The sequence below is a fragment of the Panicum virgatum genome, chromosome 4N (genome assembly GCF_016808335.1).
Source record: "Panicum virgatum strain AP13 chromosome 4N, P.virgatum_v5, whole genome shotgun sequence".
NCBI lineage: Eukaryota > Viridiplantae > Streptophyta > Magnoliopsida > Poales > Poaceae > Panicum > Panicum virgatum.
In genome coordinates this window covers 3,223,524-3,244,134 of record NC_053148.1, presented here as the reverse complement: position 1 = coordinate 3,244,134, position 20,611 = coordinate 3,223,524, and the positions used below count along the sequence as shown (strand labels likewise).

Genomic DNA, 20,611 nt, shown 5'->3' with positions numbered 1-20,611 from the left:
TAATATTAATGGTTTCAACTGACAATAGAACATGTGATTTGTAACAATTAAATTTAAATATGGAATGAATACGTACTGTAAACTGTAGGAACCAGGTCTTCGAAGGACCTGCTGCTCGCGGGTACGGGTTGATCGGACCTGCTTCTTCCACGCGGTCAACCAGGGCAAAACGGGCCTCCAGCTCATCCTTCCACGAGGCCGCCACCACACGCGGACCTACAGCCTCCCCAATGATAGGGAGGCCGAGGAGGTAGGCCACGTCCTGCAGCGTAGGAGTCATCTCCCCGCACGGGAGGTGGAACGTGTGTGTCTCCGGCCTCCATCTGTCAACGAGCGCCGTCAGGAGGGATCGGTCGAGCTGAATAGGCCCAATCTCTACAAGACGGCTCAGAGTCAGTAGACCGGCCTCTCGTAACCTGCAAAAAAACAAAATTGTCGAAACAAAGGAATACCGACGAATACACAAGTGATAAACAATAATATTTCATTACATACCGGTCACACCAATCGTGGTGTATAGAGATCGCCTCCCCGGGTGGACGAGGACGTAGCACCTCTAGGGCTCGGTTCTCAACAGCTGCAAAGTAAGACCTGTGGCTCGCGCCGATAACTGGGTCTAGCAAGGAGTCCATCTCCATACCTGCATTTAAAAATATATGAGAACACATAGGTAAATATATATTTGATACAAACTGGACACATATGTACAATCATAGTTCATTACATACCTGCAATATTTCATTACTACATATTACAAATAATGAAATACAATTGTGGATCATGACACCGAATGCCTTCCACGAGCAATTCTCGCCGATGCTCGTCTGAATATAGGAGGTGCTCCATCTCTGGGATTTCCGGAAGGACCGACGTCAGCAGCATCGTAAAGTGCATTTTGAGGACACTTCTTATAGTTGTGACCCAATACTCCACATTAGCTGCAACGCTTTTGTGCTTTGCTTGCTTCCGACTCGTCCATACCATTCCGAATACGACGTGTCTGACGGCGGCCTTGACCTTTCTTAGTGGCTGGATCAGGAATAAACATCTTATTCTCATTATCCTGAGTGAAAGGCCCCACAATTCCAATCCCATATACCTCATGTCCCCAGGTGGATACAGCTGCTTCCTTGCTGAAGTAAGGTGAAACAAATACTCCTGACTGCAGCCCAGACTCTGCACATGCCGCAATGAGATGGGAGCATGGCAAATGCAATAACTTAGGCTTCATGCAGGAGCAGAAGGCTTTGCCATCTACTGTAATCAAACTCTCTTGTACCACCCTATCTCTACGGATACCACGACCACTTCTATCCTTGCATAGAACCTCAAATCTATGCTCCATTGTACCTGTCGATATGTCGCGGTGCAGTTTGGCCTTTTCAATCTTCTCTTGCATATATTGTGTCACTCTTTTGCAAAACTGAATTTGGGGGTTGCTGATGTTTATACTTGCAACCGTGTAACGCTCTCTGAAATACTTCATGCACCCATACATGATGAACTCAACAATTCCCACAAGAGGAAAGGCACGACAAGAACGCATAACCATATTGAAACACTTTGCATGGTTCGTTGTCTGAATACCATACCGTATTCCGTTGGTATTATAAAGGAAAGACCATTTTTCCTTAGGTGCACCTCGAATCCAGTGTGAAAATGGCTTCTCAATTGAATCCCTAGCCTCTGCAGCCTGACTCGCGCCTGCTCCTGATGCCCTTACCTTCACTAGCTCTGCAGTCAACTAATCAAGCATCTGCCATAATGCATTAAATTTTCTCTGTTGATTTTGAGTGCACAACCTCTTAAACAGGTTCTTAAGATACTTGTTCTTGAAGTGGTCATAGAAGTTTGCACCCATATGCCTAATGCACCACCTGTTTTGGACATCGGGTCACAATGGAGGCGTTGTCGCAGTTCCACATTGCAATTTTAGTATTGATTGCAGCAGACCTGCATGCCTATCACTAATAAGGCACACATCTGGACGTGCAGCAACAACATGAACCTTCACTCGTTCAAGGAACCAATACCAACTATCTATGTTCTCATTCTCAACAAATGCAAATACGAGCGGAACTATTTGGTTGTTGCAATCTACACCGATTGCGGTGAGTATCTAACCTTTATACCTTCCAGTCAGAAATGTGCCATCAATACAGATCACCGGAAGACAAAACTGAAATGCTCTAACACAAGCACCTATGCAAAAGAAGACTCATTGCATAATTCTTTGTCCCCTACTCACGGCTGGTACGAGGTATGTGTCATAAAAGCTTCCAGGATTTCTAGCAACAACCTGGGATAACATACGAGGTAGGTTATCATATGATGCCTCGTATGTGCCGAACCGCATCTCGAACACCCTTTGTTTAGCCCGCCATGCCTTCAAATAACTGATGGTGTACTGGTAAGTCTGCTCAATGTGTCGAACAATCATTTTTGGCTCATAATTTAGATTGTGCATAATAAACCCATACATTTGCTTTGCAACAAAGTCGCATGATATATTGCGATGCGAGGGAAGAGCTTCTGACAGCAAACAAGTGTGCTCTGTCACAATGGAACATTTCCAGTTTGACTTCCATTTTCCCTTGAATGCATGTACTCGCCATGGACATCCAGCATTCACACACTTCACCTCATATTCTTTACTGCCAGACTTTACGACTCTGAATTCTCGTTTCAATGATATTGCCCATAGTCTCACAGCATCTTTTACCGCTTCAATATTTGGATATGTTGCACCTTGCACTACCTCATTCCCTCTATACTCCCACTCCTGATTTCGTACCTCTTCTGCGACATGACTGTCAAAACCATGCTCCTTCCACTCTTTTGGCAATGAGTACTGCTCGTCATCAGATAAGCCCTCATATTCTTCCATCTCTATTGCGGTTTGGTCTTCTGCCTCCATCTCGTCTACAATGTTATGTATCCTCTCTCCCTCATCAGCAAGGCCCTGTGGTCCCATGTTTTGGTTCTCTGTCTCTTCTGACTCATCTTACTCAACATAATTGGTCTCTCTTCGAATACTCGGAGTTCCTTGATCTGCACAATGTTGGATTTCATTTTGTGTCTTCTCCCGGATTTGAACAAGAATGGCCAGAGGCCACCCACGCTGTAGAGCTACTTGCATGTACTTCTGTCAGTCATCAGTGTTGTGTATCATCATCAATTCCCATAATTCACTTTCTAACTCCCAATTAACAAGAGACTGGACAGTGATCACATGTGTCAACGGATCAACACGGAATCCACGCTGCAGCCACTTACATATGGAACCAAAACTCCTTTCCAGAGGTTTATCTATGGCGCTAGATGTGCACTTAAAGGCAGAAAGATCTACTCTATTTGGTCCATACATAACATTGTATTCACCATAAAATACTTGAAACTGCATCTTGCTCGACATATCTGTATATCACATAATACTTATCGAGTTATACTCTTTACTTCACTACCTTATTCAATAATCCGTAAAAACTAAGTATGAAATTCAACTACAACGTATAAGTATTCATAACTACGTGATGACACTCAAATTCTATACTGCATATGCCAAATTCTATTCTAAATCATAATTAATTTATAAACACGTCTCTAATAGTACTGCAATTATAATAATAAATGCGTAGTACTAATTTTCTAAACTAATTTACTACTACGTAACTACAAACTAAAATATCATTAAACTCCTACTTAAATGGTTCTACTATACCACTAATTAAATTAAATTACTCACCCCTACTTAAATTGCTCCTACTTAAGTACGTAGTACTTAAATATAATAATATATAAACTAAATGTACTAACCTGCAGATTACAAGTGCTGAATCCGGCAGGGCTTCGCCGCTTTCCTTCTCCTTGCTCCTCTCTTTTTTTCTGGATTTTTGGTGGAATTTTCGGGCTCAAATGAGTAGGGAAGGGGAGGGTTGGATCTTATATAGGGGGGCTTACCCCGGTCGCCCGAGGGGGGCGACAGACCCCCCCTGTCGCCCGCGGAGGGGGCGACAGGCCCCTGCCGCGCCCGTGGGCGGGCCCGCCCACTGGTCGCCCGAGGGGGGCGACAGGCCCCTGTCGCCCGTTGCAGGGGCGACAGGCCCCCTTTTTTTTCCAGGGACCTCGTTGCAAATTTGAAGGAAAAAAATTACACTAAGGTCATGTCGCCCTATGGGAGGGCGACCGGGGGTATTTTTGAAATAATTCAAAACGGACATATATTTTTAAAATTCTTTTTTTTAATATAAAAAAGAAAAAAATCTTTGGAAGAGCGAGAGCCAGTCTTTCGTCTGATCGTCTCTTCTCTAGCTACTGTTGACAACAGGCGACTGCGAGGCGAATCGCAGCCAGGGTTTAACTTACCGGTGGGAACCAGTCTGGTTTGATCGGTTACCGGTCAAATCGGACCGGTCCGGTTTCGGTTTCGGCCGGTACCCAACCGACCAAAATTCAAAATTCAAAATTGAATTTAAAAAATGAAAAATTCCCAAAAATACTTTAAGGTGCGATAAATCTAATGGTGTCAAATTTTCTCAAAAATTCGTTCATTTAGTATAGTTTGCGGGGATTTAAAGTTAAATCAAAAAAGAAAAAAATGAGCCGGCCCATTAAGGCCCACTGGTAAACCGGTCAAACCGGCCGGTAAACCGGTTGCACGGGATCTTTTGAATTTGAATTTGAATTCAAATCGATCAAACCGGCCGGTAAACCGGTCGGAACCGGTTGCACAGGAGCTTTTGAATTTATTTGAATTTGGATTTGAATTCAACCTGTTTCCACCGGTTACCGGTCAAACCGGTCCGGTAAACCGCTACCGGAGGGCGGCGGTTTGACCGGACCGGCGGTTTGGATAACTCTGATTGCAGCCGGCGCCGTTTTCTTCCGTTCCCCTTCCACTCTGGTGGCCGGATCGGCGCCGGAGAGGATGGGGAACGGGGTCTGAGCTGCCGTTGTATTTAGGATAGGTAATTGGAGTTCCGGCAGTACTCGCAAGACGGAGGCAGACAGGCCGGCTTGTGCCGCACAAAGTCAGCGTATCAATTGGAGGCAGAATAGGTCTGAGAATCAATTGGAACTTGTCGAAGTCATGCACAAACTGATTCTCTTTTCTTTCTTCGACAAGTTCGACTGGACAAACATTTTATTATGAAGAAGGGAGAGTTGCAATAATACACTCCGACTCCGATCCTTTGCGCAAAAAGAAATGAGCATCTTGTTCGTCTGACAGCTTCAGCCAGCCACAACAATATTTTCCTCTCACGCCAAATCAATCCAGTCACCAGCCAACAGTGTTTTTCTCTCACGCCAGATCAACCCAGACACCAGCTAGCCAGCCGAACGAGGCCAAGAAGATGCATCATCATCGAAGCATTTGCAAATGAAACAGTGGTGCTAGACTGCTAGTTCACTTACTGCTAGCTAGCTAGCTCAGGTTTCACATGTCCACAGCCACACCACCAATCCCCAAACGAGAAGAGTAGTGTAGTACATACGTACATTTGCACACGTACAGGACATACTAGAATAGATATGATTATTAACCTTATTAGCTTGCTAAGACGACATGACATGAGAAAGCCAACACACGGGCTAATAACAAAGTAGTACTAGCTAGCTAGCTACCGGGTCGATCCTGACTAGCTCGTGAGGGAGCGCGAGCCATGACGTGGCAGCCGCGGGTCATCGATCTCACATCACAGGAACGCGCGCAGGGCGCCGAAGAACAGAAGCAGGCTCGCAGGCGCGGCGACGGCGAGGCGGTAGTAGACGGCGAGCGGGCCGTTGACCTGGACGAGCCAGGCGACGATGAACACGGCGACCTCCCAGGAGCGGTACGCGGCGAAGGCGACGGTCGCGGCGGCGTAGAAGCCGATGAGCCGCCCCGGCTGCTCCAAGTGGAACATGAGCATGCACGCGAACCACAGCGCCGCGGCGGCCGCCGTCAGCCCCGCGGACGCGGCGCGCACCTCGCCCTCGTCCATGGGCGCGCTGGCACCGTCCGCCTGTACGTATGCGACGGACGCAGCATCAGATAGATGGATCGAGAAACAAAACAAACGAGTAGGTTGATTTGCATTGACGACGGCGGCCGGAAGGACGGGTTAGCTAGCACTTACCATGAAGCCCGGAAGCTGCAGCGGCAAGGTCGCCAGGAACGCAAGCGTGGCCGCCATGATCGTCAGAAGGAGGGTGACGGCCTTGGTGCTCATCTCGTCTCAATCGGGACGGCAGCTGGCTGGCTGGCTAGCTGCTACTAGCAAGAAGGCGAGTGGACGGCCCGGCCGGATCGGAGGAGAGCGCAAAGAATGGGGGAGGGAGGGAGCTGCGTGCAGGCTGCGAGGGGAGGAGGATGTATGTATGGGTGTGGCGAGCCAACAAGCATGCATTTTAGGCTCCGTAAATAAGTCTATTTATAAAAATTTTTATACGAATGAGCGGTAAATCGCGAGATGAATTTAATGAACCTATTTAATCTATAATTTGCAACAGTGATACTATACTAACCATCCACTAATTATTAGCTAATCATAGATTAATTGGCATTATTAGATTTATCTCGCGTTTTATAATCCATATGTGGAAAAAGTTTTATAAATAAATTTTGTTTAGTAATTTAAATTGAGAAGATTCTTTTGAAAAAATTTTTACCTTTACATGGCATCGAACTAAGGCCCCGTTTAGTTCCCAAAAATTTTCACCCAAAATTTTTCACCTCCCCTTTAAACACATGTATGAAGCACTAAATATAATTAAATAACAAAACTAATTACACAGTTTAGATGTACACGACGAGACGAATCTTTTGAGCCTAATTAGTGCATGATTAGCCATAAGTGCTACAGTAACCCACATATGCTAATGATGCGGTTAAAGACCTCAAAAGATTCGTCTAGCGGTTTCCAAGTGAGTTCTAAAATTAGTTTTTTAATTAGTATTCGAAAAACCCTCCCGACATCTGGTCAAACATTGACGTGACACCCAAAAATTTTCACCAAACTCAACTAAACGCCCTCTAAACACGGCCTTAGTTTCTGTGCACTGAAGTGACACGACACCGTTGAATCCATTGAGGGCCGCGTACTAGGCCGGCGCAGAGAGAGACATGCAGGGAGCTAGAGCTAATGATGGACTACTGCTGGTAGTAGTGTGCACCGCGGCCGGAGCCGCGTGCAGCCGCTGCTCTCTTGTGCATTGTAGGCTGTGTTTTTTCAAAATTTATCCCTTCAAATTTTACTATTCACTTATCACATTAAATCTTTTATCTCATGCATATATAAAACATTAAATAAAAATAAAAAAATTAATTGTATAGTTTTAATGTACACGACGAGACGAATCTTTTAAGCCTACTTAAATTATAGTAAAACAACAATTATCATAAATAAATAAAAATTGTTACATTGTGCTACAATGTCCAATTTGAACTTTTTACCACTATTGGGAGACCGATGGCAACCGACTGCACCAACATTTATCCACTGCATTGCTTCCATCAACCACACACTACTGTTCGTGTGTTGGAGTACAGCACACTCTACTGCATTGATCAATAACAGCACCAGCAGAGAGACAGGGGAAGGCAGAGAGGACAGAGGAGTTGGAGTACTACTCGGCTAGCCAGTTAGTCCGTTTAGTTACCAAAAATTTTCACCCAAAAATTTTCTCCTCTTCTTTAAACACATGTATAAAACACTAAATATAATTAAATAATAAAACTAATTACACAATTTGGATGTACATGACGAGACCAATCTTTTGATCCTAATTAGTGCATAATTAGCCATAAGTGCTACATTAACCCACATGTGCTAATGATGCGATCAAATGGCTCAAAGGATTCGTCTCGCGGTTTTCAAGTCAGTTCTGAAATTAGTTTTGTAATTAGTGTCTGAAAAATCCTCCCGACGTCTGGTCCAAGCGATGACGTGACATCAAAAAAAATTTTGTTTTTTTGAACTAAACGGGCTCTCAGGTCCGCAGAGCAAGCTGGAAACGCGGCAAGAAGGATCGTTGACGGATCCGCAAACATCATTGCTGCAAGGCTTTAGGCTTGCTAGCTAGTACTGTACAGCAGGAACGACAAGAATTGGTGCAGCAGCCAGCAGCTTGCGGTTCCAGCGGGCTGGTCGAACCGAAATCGCCGCAGCTAGTCACCGTAGGAGCACGTATGCATACGGATTTCTTTTGTTTTTTCTTTCTTTTAGAGATGTAGTGGAATATTAGTAGGAGTAGTAATAGTTAGCAACCCTGCTCCTTTCGTGTATAACGAGAATCATACAGCACTAGCCGATCTTGGTTGCTTCCAGGCACAGTACAGATCATGAGATCTTGACTAAACACTACTCATGATCTGTACTATACCCAGCAGTAGTATAGTACATAATTAACACATGCTGGGGCAAACAATAGAGTTTCAGAGACCCGCGTCGATATTAGGTCATCCAGATTCTTAACTCTACGTACAATTTTACTGTACTCATACATACTCTATATCGCATCTATATCAACAACCAGTTTATAAGGCCCACACATCAGATTTTTCTTCCCTCTCTTTCTTTTCTTTCCCCTCCCGTCGTTCACTCCGCACCCCCTCTCTCTTCTCCACGCCGTGCCGCCCACAGATGCGCCCCTGCTCCTCCCTCCCCGCAGGCCCTTCTCCCTCCTCCCTTCCTCGCCGGCCGCGACGGAGCTGGCCCGCGCCGGCCGCGCCGGAGCTCTAGCTCGCGCTGGCCGTGGCGGAGCGGGCCCGCGCCAGCCGCGCCGGAGCCGGCCCGCGGCTCCCTCGCGCCACTTCCTCACTCCCTCTCCATGGCCGTGCCTCCCTTCGGTCCCTCGCGCCTCCTCCTCACTCCCTCGCCATGGCCCTTCGCCCTCCCTCGCCGGCGGCCAGGGCCAGTAGCGGCGCGACGCGGAGACGACGGCGCCCCTGCTCTCCCCTGCCTCGCGAAGCTCTCCGCACACCCCAGCCGCGCGCTCGCCGCCCGGCCCCGGCCCGCACCGCCGGCGGCCGGCCTCTCGCGCCCCTCCGTTGCTCCCTTCGCGTGGCCCTGCGAGCGCGCGGGCGGCATCCATGGCTCGGAGCTGCGGCGAACGAGCCGCGCCGCCGCTGGCGGGCGAGCTCCGCGACGCCGAGGGGCGGGCAGGGTCCACCTACTCGCCATGGCGCGACAGCAGCGTCGCGCCCGCGGTGGCCGGCGGCGCTCGTCCGGGGCTCCACTTCCCGCCATCCCTCCAGTGGCCTCCGGCGGCACTCGGCGGTGGAGACCATGGCGCGGCGGCGAGCTGGCGGAGGCCGCGACGCTCCTCGCCCGAGCTCCGCCCGCCCAAGCTGGCCCGCGCCGAGGTTGGCGGCCTCGAGCTCGGCGGCGCGGCGCGACAGAGCAGGACCCTGCCCCCGGCGGCGGGCCGCGCGGCGCAGGAGAGCGCGCGGGCGGGGGGGCGGGGCGGGATGGCGAGGCGTGGCCTGCCGGCGGCGGCGCACGCAGAGCTGCGCCCATCGCCAGATCCGCCGACCACCTCTCCTGCTTCGGCCGCATCGAGTTCCGCTGGCCTTTCTTCCTCCTCTCAGCGCAAGGTGCTCGCCGGCGGCCTCTGTTCACCGGTCCGCCCGCTCTGCGCCGCCCTCCTCCTCCCTCGCGGTAGTCCGCACACCGCGCCTCGCTCCGTCGCGCGTCCCTCCTGCTCCTCTCTTGCGGCCCCGCGCCACAGAGGAGCCTAGCGGGCTTCCGGCCAGGGTTAACCTTACCGGTGGGAACCGGTCCGGTTTGACCGGTTACCGGTCCGAACCGGTTCTGGTTCCGGCCGGTACCCAACCGGCCAAAATTCAAAATTTAAATTTAAATTCAAAAAATGAAAAATTCTTAAAAAATTTCTAAAAATACTTCGACTTGCGATGAATCTAATGGTATTAAATTTTCTCAAAAATTCGTTTATTTAGCATAGTTTGCGGGGATTTAAAGTTAAATCAAAAAAGAAAAAGAAAAAAATGGGCCGGCCCATTAAGGCCCACTTGATAAACTGGTCTAACCGGCCGGTATACCGGTTGCACATGCGATTTTAAATTTGGATTTAAATTCAAACCGGTCAAACCGGCCGGTAAACCAGTCTAACCGGCCGGTATACCGGTACGAATCGGTTGAACTGCGCCATTTAAATTCAAATTTGAATTCCACCGGTTCCGACCGGTAACCGGCCAAACCGGACCGGTATACCGGTATCGGAGGGCGGCGGTTACCGGTCTCCGGTCGGTTAGGGGAACCCTGGCTTCCGCAAGGATACCGGAAGCTGTGCAGGAGACCGCTGTAGCGGGTTTTTTTTACTGTAGCGCGTACTGCAGAGAACTGTGAAGTTCTCCAGTGAGGGTAGCCTTTACTGTAGAAAACTGAACACCCATCCACTAGTGAAGCGTTTATTTCCAGGAACAGAGCTTGGTTTTGCCTAGAGTAGCATAGCACACAATTCCCGAGATAAGAATCTTGCATGCATGGAGACTAAACGAAGTTTATTTACAAAACTTTTTCACGGATGGGTGTAACTTTTCCCGACGAATCTAATGATAGTAATTAATCGATGATTGGCTACAGTGATGCTAAAGTAACAATCCTCTAATCGTGCAGTTAAAGGCCTCGTTAGGTTCGTCTCGCGAAGTAGGACAAGTTTGTGGAGTTAGTTTTGTAAATTACCTTTATTTAGTACCCCTAATTGTTGGTCAAAATTTTTATGCTACTAGTACTACTACAAACCAAACAGGGCCGCAGGAAGCACAAAAAAGTTTACATTAGCAGGTGATCTGATCGCCAGCAGCAGGTCAGACCACTTGAAACTATGGATGGCAACGGACGCATTATCCGTGGGTACAGCATATTCAAACCCGCACCCGCAAGATGATACTCGAATCCGTGCCCGCGACCCGCGGGTGTGGTGTACCCGCGGGCACGCCCGCACGCCCGCCAAGATCAGCTGGTAGCAGATCTGGCGAGCGGCGGCCGGCGAGGCGGTGACCGCCCGGCCGGGGCTTGATCGGTCGGGGCGACGAGCGAGAGCGCAAGGCCTCTCCGCCTGAACCCGTCAACCGCTCTAGAGCCTCGGCGTCGTGGTTGGGGGGCGTCGCGCGGCGGACGGCAGCGGGCAGGTGGTCGCAACAGGGGGCGCCGCGCGCGGGCTCCTGGCAGCGGCGGGCAGCGAGCACGCGGCCGCAGCAGGGGCGCGCGAGCTCCGGGCAGTGGGCGAGCTGGGGACGGGCGGTGAGCAGCGGCTGCGCTGGAGAATGGGGCGTGTGTTGGTGCGGGCTCCAAGAGACAGGAGATGGTGTGCAGCGGCAGTACCTGCACGTGCAGTACTGCACCGGATCTCCGTCGGGTGTGCAGCTGGAGGGGTGGTGCGTTGGTGCGGGCTCCAAGAGCCAAGAGATGGCGTGCAGCGGGAGGGGTGGGTGGGGTGGTCAGGTGGCGGCGGGGCACCACGGGTGGGATCACCTGGGAAGGACAAAAAATAAGAGGAAGTTCTAGAATTCCAAATACTTTTATTTATTATATACTTGTATGGAAGATCCACGTATTAGATGTTTTGCGGGTATACGGGCAGAACGGGTACGGGTAGAGTTTTTTCAAACCTATCAAATTTTACCTGTCGGGCACAAATGCAAACCCGTACCCGCACCCGTGGGCACAAATTAGAACCCGTATCCTTACCCTATCGGGTTTTTGCCCGCGGGCACGCTGTTAATTTGTACCCATTGCCATCCATACTTGAAACTACTCAGCAAGTACATGCATGACACCTGCCCACCTTCAGTCTAGCTCCCCGATCGGTAGCGCTCCTGTTGACGGACCAGGTGGTGTCGATGCCGCCGTGTGCTTGTCCCACCACTGATTTTGCTTGCTGCCAAGCCGTGCACGGATTTGGCGTGTGTTCAGAATTCAGAAGCACACTTGGATCTTCCTAACAACAAGAAAATGCATACTAGGCGTCTTACCTGACTTTCTTTTCTTGTTATCGATCAATCAATAAATAAGAAAGCTCTCGTGCCTGTTCAATTCAAAAAAGAAAACGATTCGGCCATGGGCCTGAACCGCTCTACGCGGCCTGCTGCTGCTGGGAAAAGGAGCCATGTTTGTTTGGAGGCCGTGGAGGCCGCGCGTGACGAGGTAACAACAACAAATCACCCTAAAAAAAACAAATGACAAGGAAAGGAAAGTTTGCGTGCTTCAAAATTTTGGGTGGTTTTTAGAGAAGGTAGTCAATAGTCATCAGAGGAAACAAGTGAATGTGGTCGCAAGTCAGGGCAGGTACATGCGGATGAACACGTGATCAAATATGATTCTCTTCAAGCTAAGCCGTGCCATATATACTGCAACGGATAAGAAGAATATCTGTGTATATTATGAGCTGGCTGATAATGTGTTTCTCCATTCATGGGTTCTTTCCTAATAGGAGTAACACCTAACACAATGCATGAGCTGGCTGATAATGAGTTTCCCCTAACACCTATAAATAACGTACGCAAGCCCGTATCTAAGTTGCATTGTTAAGCATCACCATTAGCGTCGTCTTCACGAGAACTAGAGAGAAATGTCATCTGTTCTTCTCATCAGGGTTGTCACCATACTGTTGGCGGCGGCAGCCGGAGCTTGCACATTGGTTCACAAAACCATCGAGGTACGGATCGGATTCACTGCTCGATCACTTGTTTTTAATTTGCCTCCTTGATCGCACAACAGTGAATCTGTGTAAATACAAGTCATGTGCATGCATGCGAACAGAGCGACAATGGCGACTTGATCGACTGCGTGGACATGTACCAACAACCGGCGCTCAAGAACATTTCACCCGGCCGCCGGCAGATTCAGGTGTCAGCGTTTTCATTGAAAAAAAAAACTACTAGTAGTAGTTAAAAATATAAGTCTTATCTTTTTTCCTTACCAACTAATATAAACGATCGTCGCTAGGCGAAGCCGGAGATGAGCATGGAAGCAGTAGTAATGGCGGCCAACGCCTCTAGGTCGTCGATGGTGCGGGCGCGGCAACAAATCTGGTGGAAACACGGCAGCTGCCCGGCGGGGACCGTCCCTATCCTCAGGGCCTCCGGCCGCGCCAACCCGGAGGTCGCCGAGCTGGTGCGCCGGGCCTCGCCGTTCGGGCGCCCAGCTGGGTCCGCCTTGTGGGACACCTCCGAAGCCATGGACACGCCGACGGGCAAAGTGGAGGTAATTAAAGGTCATCTGATCATGAATGAGCCAGGACGATGATGTAGGTGTAGATCGTCCCACAAGTACATCATCAACAATTAATCATCACTCGATCTGCTACGTTTTTTTTCTTTTTTTTTCCTTTTTTGTAGGTGGCCGCTGCTTACTCGACGAACGGGCCTTTCCTTGGGGCTCGGGCGGACATACCTTACTGGAGGATCGACGTGCATCCTGGCGAGTTCTCCATGAACTACATTTTGATTGGTTACACTCTGGACACCAACTACGTGCCGATGCCGGGGTCTAAACCGCCTGCAGATCTTACCAACCAGATTGCCGTTGGTCTCGTCGTACGTAGTAGTATTGCTTAGCTTGTTCGTGACTACCGATTTTAAGATTTTTCTTTTTTCCCTCCCCCCACGAGATGCAGTAATAACAAGCACGTCACATTTAGCTAGCCTTAATTTGTTTGCACATGCATGTTGACGCCGCAGGCTTGGCCTTCGCTCTTTGGAGACTCCTTATCGAGATTGTTCGTCTATTACACTGTAAGTATTATATTCAGTGCAATTTAGACCGCTGCCGTTTCTGAAACGTGATCACTATACTTTGCATGGTATGATGTAAGCATCATTTAGCAACTTCAATTCAATTTAGCCGCATATGTAGTAAGTACTAAGTAGGTAGGCTCCAAACTAATAATATCTTGAATTCTTGATTAGGACAACAAGTTTTTTTTTCCATCATGCACTACACATATCAAAATCTTGAGTGAGATGCTATATGAATGCAGACTGATGGTGGAGTTCACAACAATTGCTTCAATCTTGATTGCGGAGGGTTTCACCTTCACCAGAGCTCGTTCGCTCTTGGAGATGCATGGAGAGACAGTGACTCACAGGTTGGAGGGGAGAGATTCGGTGTGACAGTTAGCATACACAGGGTAATTAAGCCAGTACCTCCTCGTTAATCACTGTTCGTACGTCCCATAAGTAAGTAGTAATTAACAAGAAAGACGCGCGATGCACGCAGGGCCCCGCCGACTTGAACTGGTGGGTGTCGGTGATGGACCAGGAGATCGGCTACTACCCGGAGACCATCTTCAACACGCGGTTCCCGCAGGCCGTGTACGTGGAGATGGGCGGGCGGGTGCTCAACACCAGGCCCGGCGGCAACCACACCACCACGCCCATGGGGAACGGCATCCCGTCCTGCGCCGGCTCCCGCTTTGCCGCCACCATCATGGAGTTCAGCGGCATCAACTTCAACGGCGTCCTCTTCAACGACAACGCCCACCGAACCATCGCCACCTCGCCCAGCTGCTACGGAGCTAATCCCATGGGGTTCGGGAGAACCAGGCCGGGGTACAACGTTGCCTACGGAGGACCTGGAGGGATATTCTGTGACCAAGCTGACGGCTAGCTAGCTAGGATCAGCAATTAGCTAGTAGATGATTGATCAGATGTTTTATTTCTTTCTTCAAGGAAACTAGGCTGTCATGCATGCATGTCACCTCTCCTCCACCATTAACTAATAATAAAGTTTCCCTCGAAAAAAACTAATAATAAATATGTTCATTTATTTCTTTTTTTTGTGAAGTTCTATGATTATATACAAGCCACGATTACATTTATTTTCATGTCCCCAAACACACAAAATATGTTAGCATGAATATCGCACCATTTCTATCATCATCATCATACACACGAAAACCAGACCATTCAACTTTGACTAGCTACTCCCATGCATGCACAAAGATATACTTAAAAGAATTCCTTCCCACAAAAAAAAGATATGAAAGAATTCCACATAATCATACTACATCCTGTCGCAGACTTGCAGGGCGTATATTTTTGTATGCAGGAAAAAGGAAAGAAAGATGCACCTTTTTTTGAACGATTAAAGATGCACCTTTTAAATGCGAACGCACTGATACAGCTTTTGAATACTCAATATTGAATATTCATCGTTGACTAACTGTTATTCAAACTTACAAAATCTGGCCTTTCATGATCAAAATACACCTTACCAAATTGGACGACGATGACTACAATAGTGGACACTGACCAGTGGCCGCCCGTATGCATCGAGGAGAAGAAAGAAGCGCGCCAAGCAAAGCAAACTGGCGCAGGCAGTGGGGGCCTGTCCGCGCGCCTGAAGGCCGAAATTGCATGGACCCAAGTTCGTGCAGTAACCAGCTAGGCCGTGAATAGACGTGCGCTCTTCTTTCCCCTTCTCCCTGCTACAGTCGAGAGCGGCGAAAGCAGAGTTTTTCAGCCCGGCTTCGATCCGTCGCTTCCCCCTCCTCTCCGGCGCCGACCCCTCCTCTCCGGCGGCCTCGTCGGCGCCGGAGAGGGAGGGGAAGCCGGATCCACCTGTGTGCTGTACAGTTTAGGCCTAGGGTTAGGTTTCTAGTCTGGGGTGCTAAATAATTTGTCCCATGGTGGTGCGGCCACAGCGGGACTGGGTCTTCTTCATCGTCGCCGGCGTCGTCCTCAGGGATGGTGGCTCGACGGTGAAGCTTTTGTTCCTCCGGGGCGGGTCTGACGAGGTCTTCTGCGCGGCTCGGCCTGTGAGGTCAGTTTGCCGGAGGACGGAGGTCATCGATTCGGCTCGTCGTCGACTTGAAGAGGTGATTCTTCTTCCTTTGCGGCTTCAGTTCCTCCTGTCGGTTGTCGGAGACGGCGGCGAGGCAGGGTGGATTTTGTTCCTCAAGGATGCGTCGGGCAAGATCTTTGTCTGCTCGATGAGTTCTGTGAGGTTGCTCTGGGGCCATCAGCCTGCTTGCGGATGGGTCTCTTGCTCTGGGATTTCCTCTTCGAGGGCGTTGCTGCTCTGCTTCTTGTGCTTACTCGTGCTGTGTTCTGGAGCTTCTGGTTATGGGTGGCTCTCATCCATGGCGGAAGATGGTGGTTGTGGGGACAAATCGTTGGGGCCGACGGCCGATGTCCTCTTCTCGAGTACTTCTTGCGGTTTACCAAAGCTTGGTGTCCGCCCGTCGATTTGTACTGGTGAGATGGGAGGTTCGATGTTCCTGGACGCCGGCGAGCGAGCTCTGAAGAGGTGCAGCGATTCCTCGAGCTGAGAAAGAAGATAAACAGTAGGGACTTGGATGTAATTTCGTTTTTACTCAGGGTCTTTACTGTAAGATCGAGATGTACTGTGCTGCCTGTGTTTGTTTCAATATAACATGCGTCTCTTTCTCGCAAAAAAAAAAAAGCTAGGCCGTGAATTGGCCAAACCAGACTTCAAACCAATGCGCAAAACCTTCCAGGTTTCGTTTGGTTCCCTCTCAAAAAAAAATGTTTTGTTTGGTTATTTTGGGAGCGATGTTATTTTTGGCGTTGATCATGGGAGTTTTTCTTTACCAACACGAGATGGAATCAAGACGCAGGCATGGTGGTAGTGTTCAGGATGCCAGCGCTAGCACGGCCTTTAATCTTTTGTTTTGCTAACTTGTGAAATTTGGAATTCATAAAAAAATAGCTTGTGAAATTTGGAGCTGTTTGAGGTGCTTTTGTATTTGTGGGCTTTGGGTGACCCGCCTGTGCTGTAGTGCCGGGCTATGTCGAGTTGGCCCGACACAAAATAGGTCCGCGGGCTCGTTCTTGAGCCATCCAGGGAGCCCGTGGGCTAGCACGGCATGGCCCTGTAGAGAACGGGCCAGGGTGGGCCTGTGCCAGGGCTGGGCTGGGTGGCCCGAATGGCTATCTATATATACAAGCTTCATACATTGCACAAGTTATGTAGGGTTGCCCTACCTATTCAGGCCTCCTCCCCCTGCGGGCCTGACGCAAGCGCGCGGCGCGTGGATGTCCAGAAAATCCATATATCTTCTGGAAAATAATTTTCGACCGAACTTCCACTTTAGAATTTGTGCGGAAGGCAAATAAATGGCCGAGATTCTTGCGGATGGGAGAGAGCGGTGGGCTGATTGAATAGTAGGGCGATACGTGCCGTTACATTACTGGTAAGGTGGGTGGAAGTTTAAATTGATTTGTAAGTTTGCAACCTTAAAATTCAATTTTCACTCAAACCGTGAGTCTGCTTTCAATTCTGTTTGAACCATCGCGTTGTTTAGAATTAATATGATAAAAGAAGATCTAATATTGTAACATTCCGTATTTTTACGGAATGTTATATTCTTAAAAATATGAATTTTCAAAAAAAATTTATGGGGTTGTGAAATCAGCTAGAATAACTTAAGAGCTAATGCTACCTCTCAAATTCTTAGGATTTAAAACCTATATTAAAAACAAGGACCTAAATGATAGTGTGGAATATATGGAATTTATTTGGATTTATTGCTCTACCATGTTTAAACTTTTTTGAATAAGTTTTGTTCGAAGTTGGGTGGTATTTAATTTGAATAAGCCATTCAAATTAAATACAAAAGCTAACCAACCCCCTAACCTCGTTTTGGGCTCAAACCCGCTAATCGACCGGCCCGGACCACCTTTCGATCCAGCCCGCATGCGCCCGTCCACCACATGCACGACAACTTTCGTCGTTCGCCGCCTAGAACACTGACACGTGGGTCCCACCTATCGGCTTTCCCCTTCCTCTCAACCGCCCGCTCTCTCACGCCCATCTCGCCACCTCGCTCGGTGCCGCGCCTTGTGCCGGCACCGCCTGCCCCTACTGACGCCACCGCCTGCCTCCGATGTCGACAACGACCACCCCCGCGCGCACCCGCGGACCACCCTGCGTCCAAACCCTAGCCGCGGAGGGCACAGATGACCGCCACGTCACCCAGAGCCGCGACCATCACATCACCGCCGCTCCTTGGCGTCCGATTGTCACTGACATGTGGGGCCAAGCTAGAAGAGACTGGAAGAAGCCGTTGACGCATGGGACCAGGATGTCAGTGAAAGAGAAGAAGAAAAGGAGGAAAAATAAAAGAGATGAAGAAGAAGGAGCGGGTCGGAACCCGGTCGGCAGCCCAATAACGAAGAAAAGGCCGAAGCGACTTTGAGCCTATTAACACCCTTTCCTTTTTTTCCTTTTTCTATTAAACCGGCGCTGACATGTGGGTTCCATCTGTCGGTGAGACCCAGTGACTGACATGTGGGCCCCTTCGACCGAGGACCGTTGACCCATTGACCGGTCAGCGTTGACCACGTCAACATGAGGTCATGCTGAGGTCAGCAGACCTGACCCCCTGGATGATGTCATACTGACATCAGCATGCCATGTGGCACGCCCAGAGGCTGGCACGTGTCACTGATTTCTTTTCTATTTTTTGAAATCTATTTACTAATTTGGGAAACCATTTAATCCTTCAAAAATGCATAATAAATAAACATGAGCTCCAAAAATTATGAAACCAGTTTCATAATTCTTCTAAAATCCTGATCTACCCGTTAGAGTAGGTGTTGTTGTGAGTTGGATCTTATTTTGAGAGTTTTGTGTACTTTTTTCACTTTGGCCCTTATAGTTTTTCATATTTGCAAATAGGACCCGATGCCGGAGAGCTGACTGGAGACCAGGAGTACTATGAAGCACAGCCAGGTTCATGTCCATCTCCGACTTGATTGCCTATTAGACACTGCATGCTTGTACTGCTACTTCTCTACTTGCAGTCTATTGATTATAACCTGCATGGCCTGATTTACGTACCGTATTCCTTGTACTCCTATTACACCATGTCGAATGGTTGAGCTGCTTGCTTGTGTTTGTGTGGGATCCTTGTGATGATAGTCTTGGCCTGTGTGGAGATCCACCATATAAGAAGTTGGTGTCTAGGACTATAGCGGGGCGAGAGAACTGACCCGATCTTTGGATTGGGCTGCTGGGGATTGTGTGTTGGGCATGTCCTACGGAGTCATATACCTGCGGTGCTAGATGAGGTGCAAGGAGATGAAGTTCTTGCACCGAACTTAGGGGTTTCTGGAGGTGTGTGTCGACAGGGAGTCCGAAATGCCGGAATGGCCCGCATTGAGGTGTTGATTGAAGTATATGTTGATATACTTGCTTGCTGCTTGCATAGGAAGGCCTTAGCCTTTCTCCTTTGGCTACTTGAATGATCTTGCATCCACTTAAAGCTACACTCAAATGGCGACATGAGCCTATGCCGTCCTTGGGGATAGATTGGCTAGATGTAGGTTCCGACCCGAAGTTTGACACCAACGATGACGGGTGGTATGATTGAAGGCGTGCTACGCTCAAGAGAGCTTGTGGTGATGGAAACCCAAGATGGAGTCAACTGAAGGTTAGTTGTCAATATCGTCTTCTGTTTGATCCGAATTTAGCCCAGCGGGCTTGTAATGGAGATTCGTACTATAAATCCTCTGGATATTATAATAATTAAACTCGTGAATGTTCTACCGTACGTTGGTATGACTATGATATTGCCTGAAATGAGTTCTGTATGCGATAGCTACTGATTTAGGAACCATCACGACGATAGAGGGATTCATGTTGTTCTTCTTGGAAACCCGGGTCGTTTCATATATGTATATGTTTTAAATTAGCACTTTATTTCTTCTAAAATCAACACTTGGAGTATACAACATTTGCAATATATACGTTCAACATTTTCAATATACAACTTCAATATTTCTACAAAAAATATTGAATTAGTTCACTACAAATGTTGAACTAAGTCTGAATATTTATTGAATCTTTTATTTAACAAACTGTTGAATGTATTAATTTAATATTCTAAATAAAGTATGTCACAAAATCTTTAGAAAAGTAAGAAAAACAAAACGATAGCGTAGTTACGGCTGTGCTGGTGGGTTTTGCTGTCCGTGGCTCCGTGCATAGGCTGCTGCCACCTCCTCTCTCAGCTTGTTCTCTGTGCTGTCATGCTGTGCTGTTCGTTCTCCGCTGGGCCGGCTGCTGGCTGCTGCGCCCTGCTCTGTCTGTGTTAGAAAGAATAAAGCAGATGGGCCATCGTGGACCGTGCGACGTAGTATTCGTTAACTATCTTCTGTGCGACATAAGGGACGCCCCAGGATGTCGATGGGTGAGTGATTGACTTGCATGAAGCTAACAATTGGAGAGTAGAGACACTCTGGGAGGAGACTTCATCATAATCAGATACACCTGTGAAAAACAAGGAATGGAGGCCTACATAAAGAATCAGGATTTTTCAATGCTGTGGGGTCCTCGGTCATCTTTTCATTATATTAGATGAGACATGATCTGCATTCTGAACTTTGAAGATCCTTGAAGATGAAGAGTTATGGCTAAAAAGAACACATGAAACTTGACTCCTTCAGGGCTAGTTTGGGAACGAGGGGATTAATCCCCGGGGCTTCGCTCCCCTAGGCCCCCCTCCCCTGCGCCCGCCAGACCCCGGGGGTGCGGTCTCCCCGCAGGTATACGGGTCCTGGGCAGCATTTGGCGCCTCCCCTGGTCCTGCTGCTGCTTGCTGCTGCTTGCTTGTGCTGCTGCTTGCTGCTTCCTGATGATTT

At 48.7% G+C, this 20,611-nt stretch overlaps 2 protein-coding genes and 1 long non-coding RNA gene across 3 annotated transcripts; 2 read left to right on the top strand and 1 right to left on the bottom strand.

The window, feature by feature from the left end:
- Positions 1-5,395: 5,395 nt before the first annotated feature.
- Positions 5,396-6,365, bottom strand: LOC120670758. The gene is made up of 2 exons (XM_039950902.1): positions 6,120-6,365; positions 5,396-6,005 (listed from the first exon to the last, which is right to left on the bottom strand). Exons 1-2 carry the CDS (start codon positions 6,210-6,212, stop codon positions 5,697-5,699), a joined length of 402 nt encoding a protein of 133 aa, XP_039806836.1. The 5' UTR covers positions 6,213-6,365; the 3' UTR covers positions 5,396-5,696.
- A 6,139-nt stretch (positions 6,366-12,504) lies between these two features.
- On the top strand, positions 12,505-14,743 carry LOC120670651. The gene is made up of 7 exons (XM_039950810.1): positions 12,505-12,660; positions 12,765-12,851; positions 12,951-13,208; positions 13,343-13,540; positions 13,685-13,738; positions 13,984-14,133; positions 14,223-14,743. Exons 1-7 carry the CDS (start codon positions 12,574-12,576, stop codon positions 14,610-14,612), a joined length of 1,224 nt encoding a protein of 407 aa, XP_039806744.1. The 5' UTR covers positions 12,505-12,573; the 3' UTR covers positions 14,613-14,743.
- A 1,665-nt stretch (positions 14,744-16,408) lies between these two features.
- LOC120670385 lies at positions 16,409-19,521 on the top strand. The gene is made up of 2 exons (XR_005673197.1): positions 16,409-16,464; positions 18,648-19,521. It is a non-coding gene; the product is annotated as an uncharacterized LOC120670385 (long non-coding RNA).
- Positions 19,522-20,611: the final 1,090 nt, after the last annotated feature.

Coding starts and splice junctions, on each gene's coding strand:
- LOC120670758 (XM_039950902.1), bottom strand. CDS start 6,212: ATGAGCACCAAGGCCGTCACCCTCCTTCTGACGATCATGGCGGCCACG. Junction 6,006..6,119: donor TGCAGCTTCCGGGCTTCATG/GTAAGTGCTAGC, acceptor GCATACGTACAG/GCGGACGGTGCCAGCGCGCC.
- LOC120670651 (XM_039950810.1), top strand. CDS start 12,574: ATGTCATCTGTTCTTCTCATCAGGGTTGTCACCATACTGTTGGCGGCG. Junction 13,739..13,983: donor GATTGTTCGTCTATTACACT/GTAAGTATTATA, acceptor ATATGAATGCAG/ACTGATGGTGGAGTTCACAA. Junction 14,134..14,222: donor TGACAGTTAGCATACACAGG/GTAATTAAGCCA, acceptor CGATGCACGCAG/GGCCCCGCCGACTTGAACTG.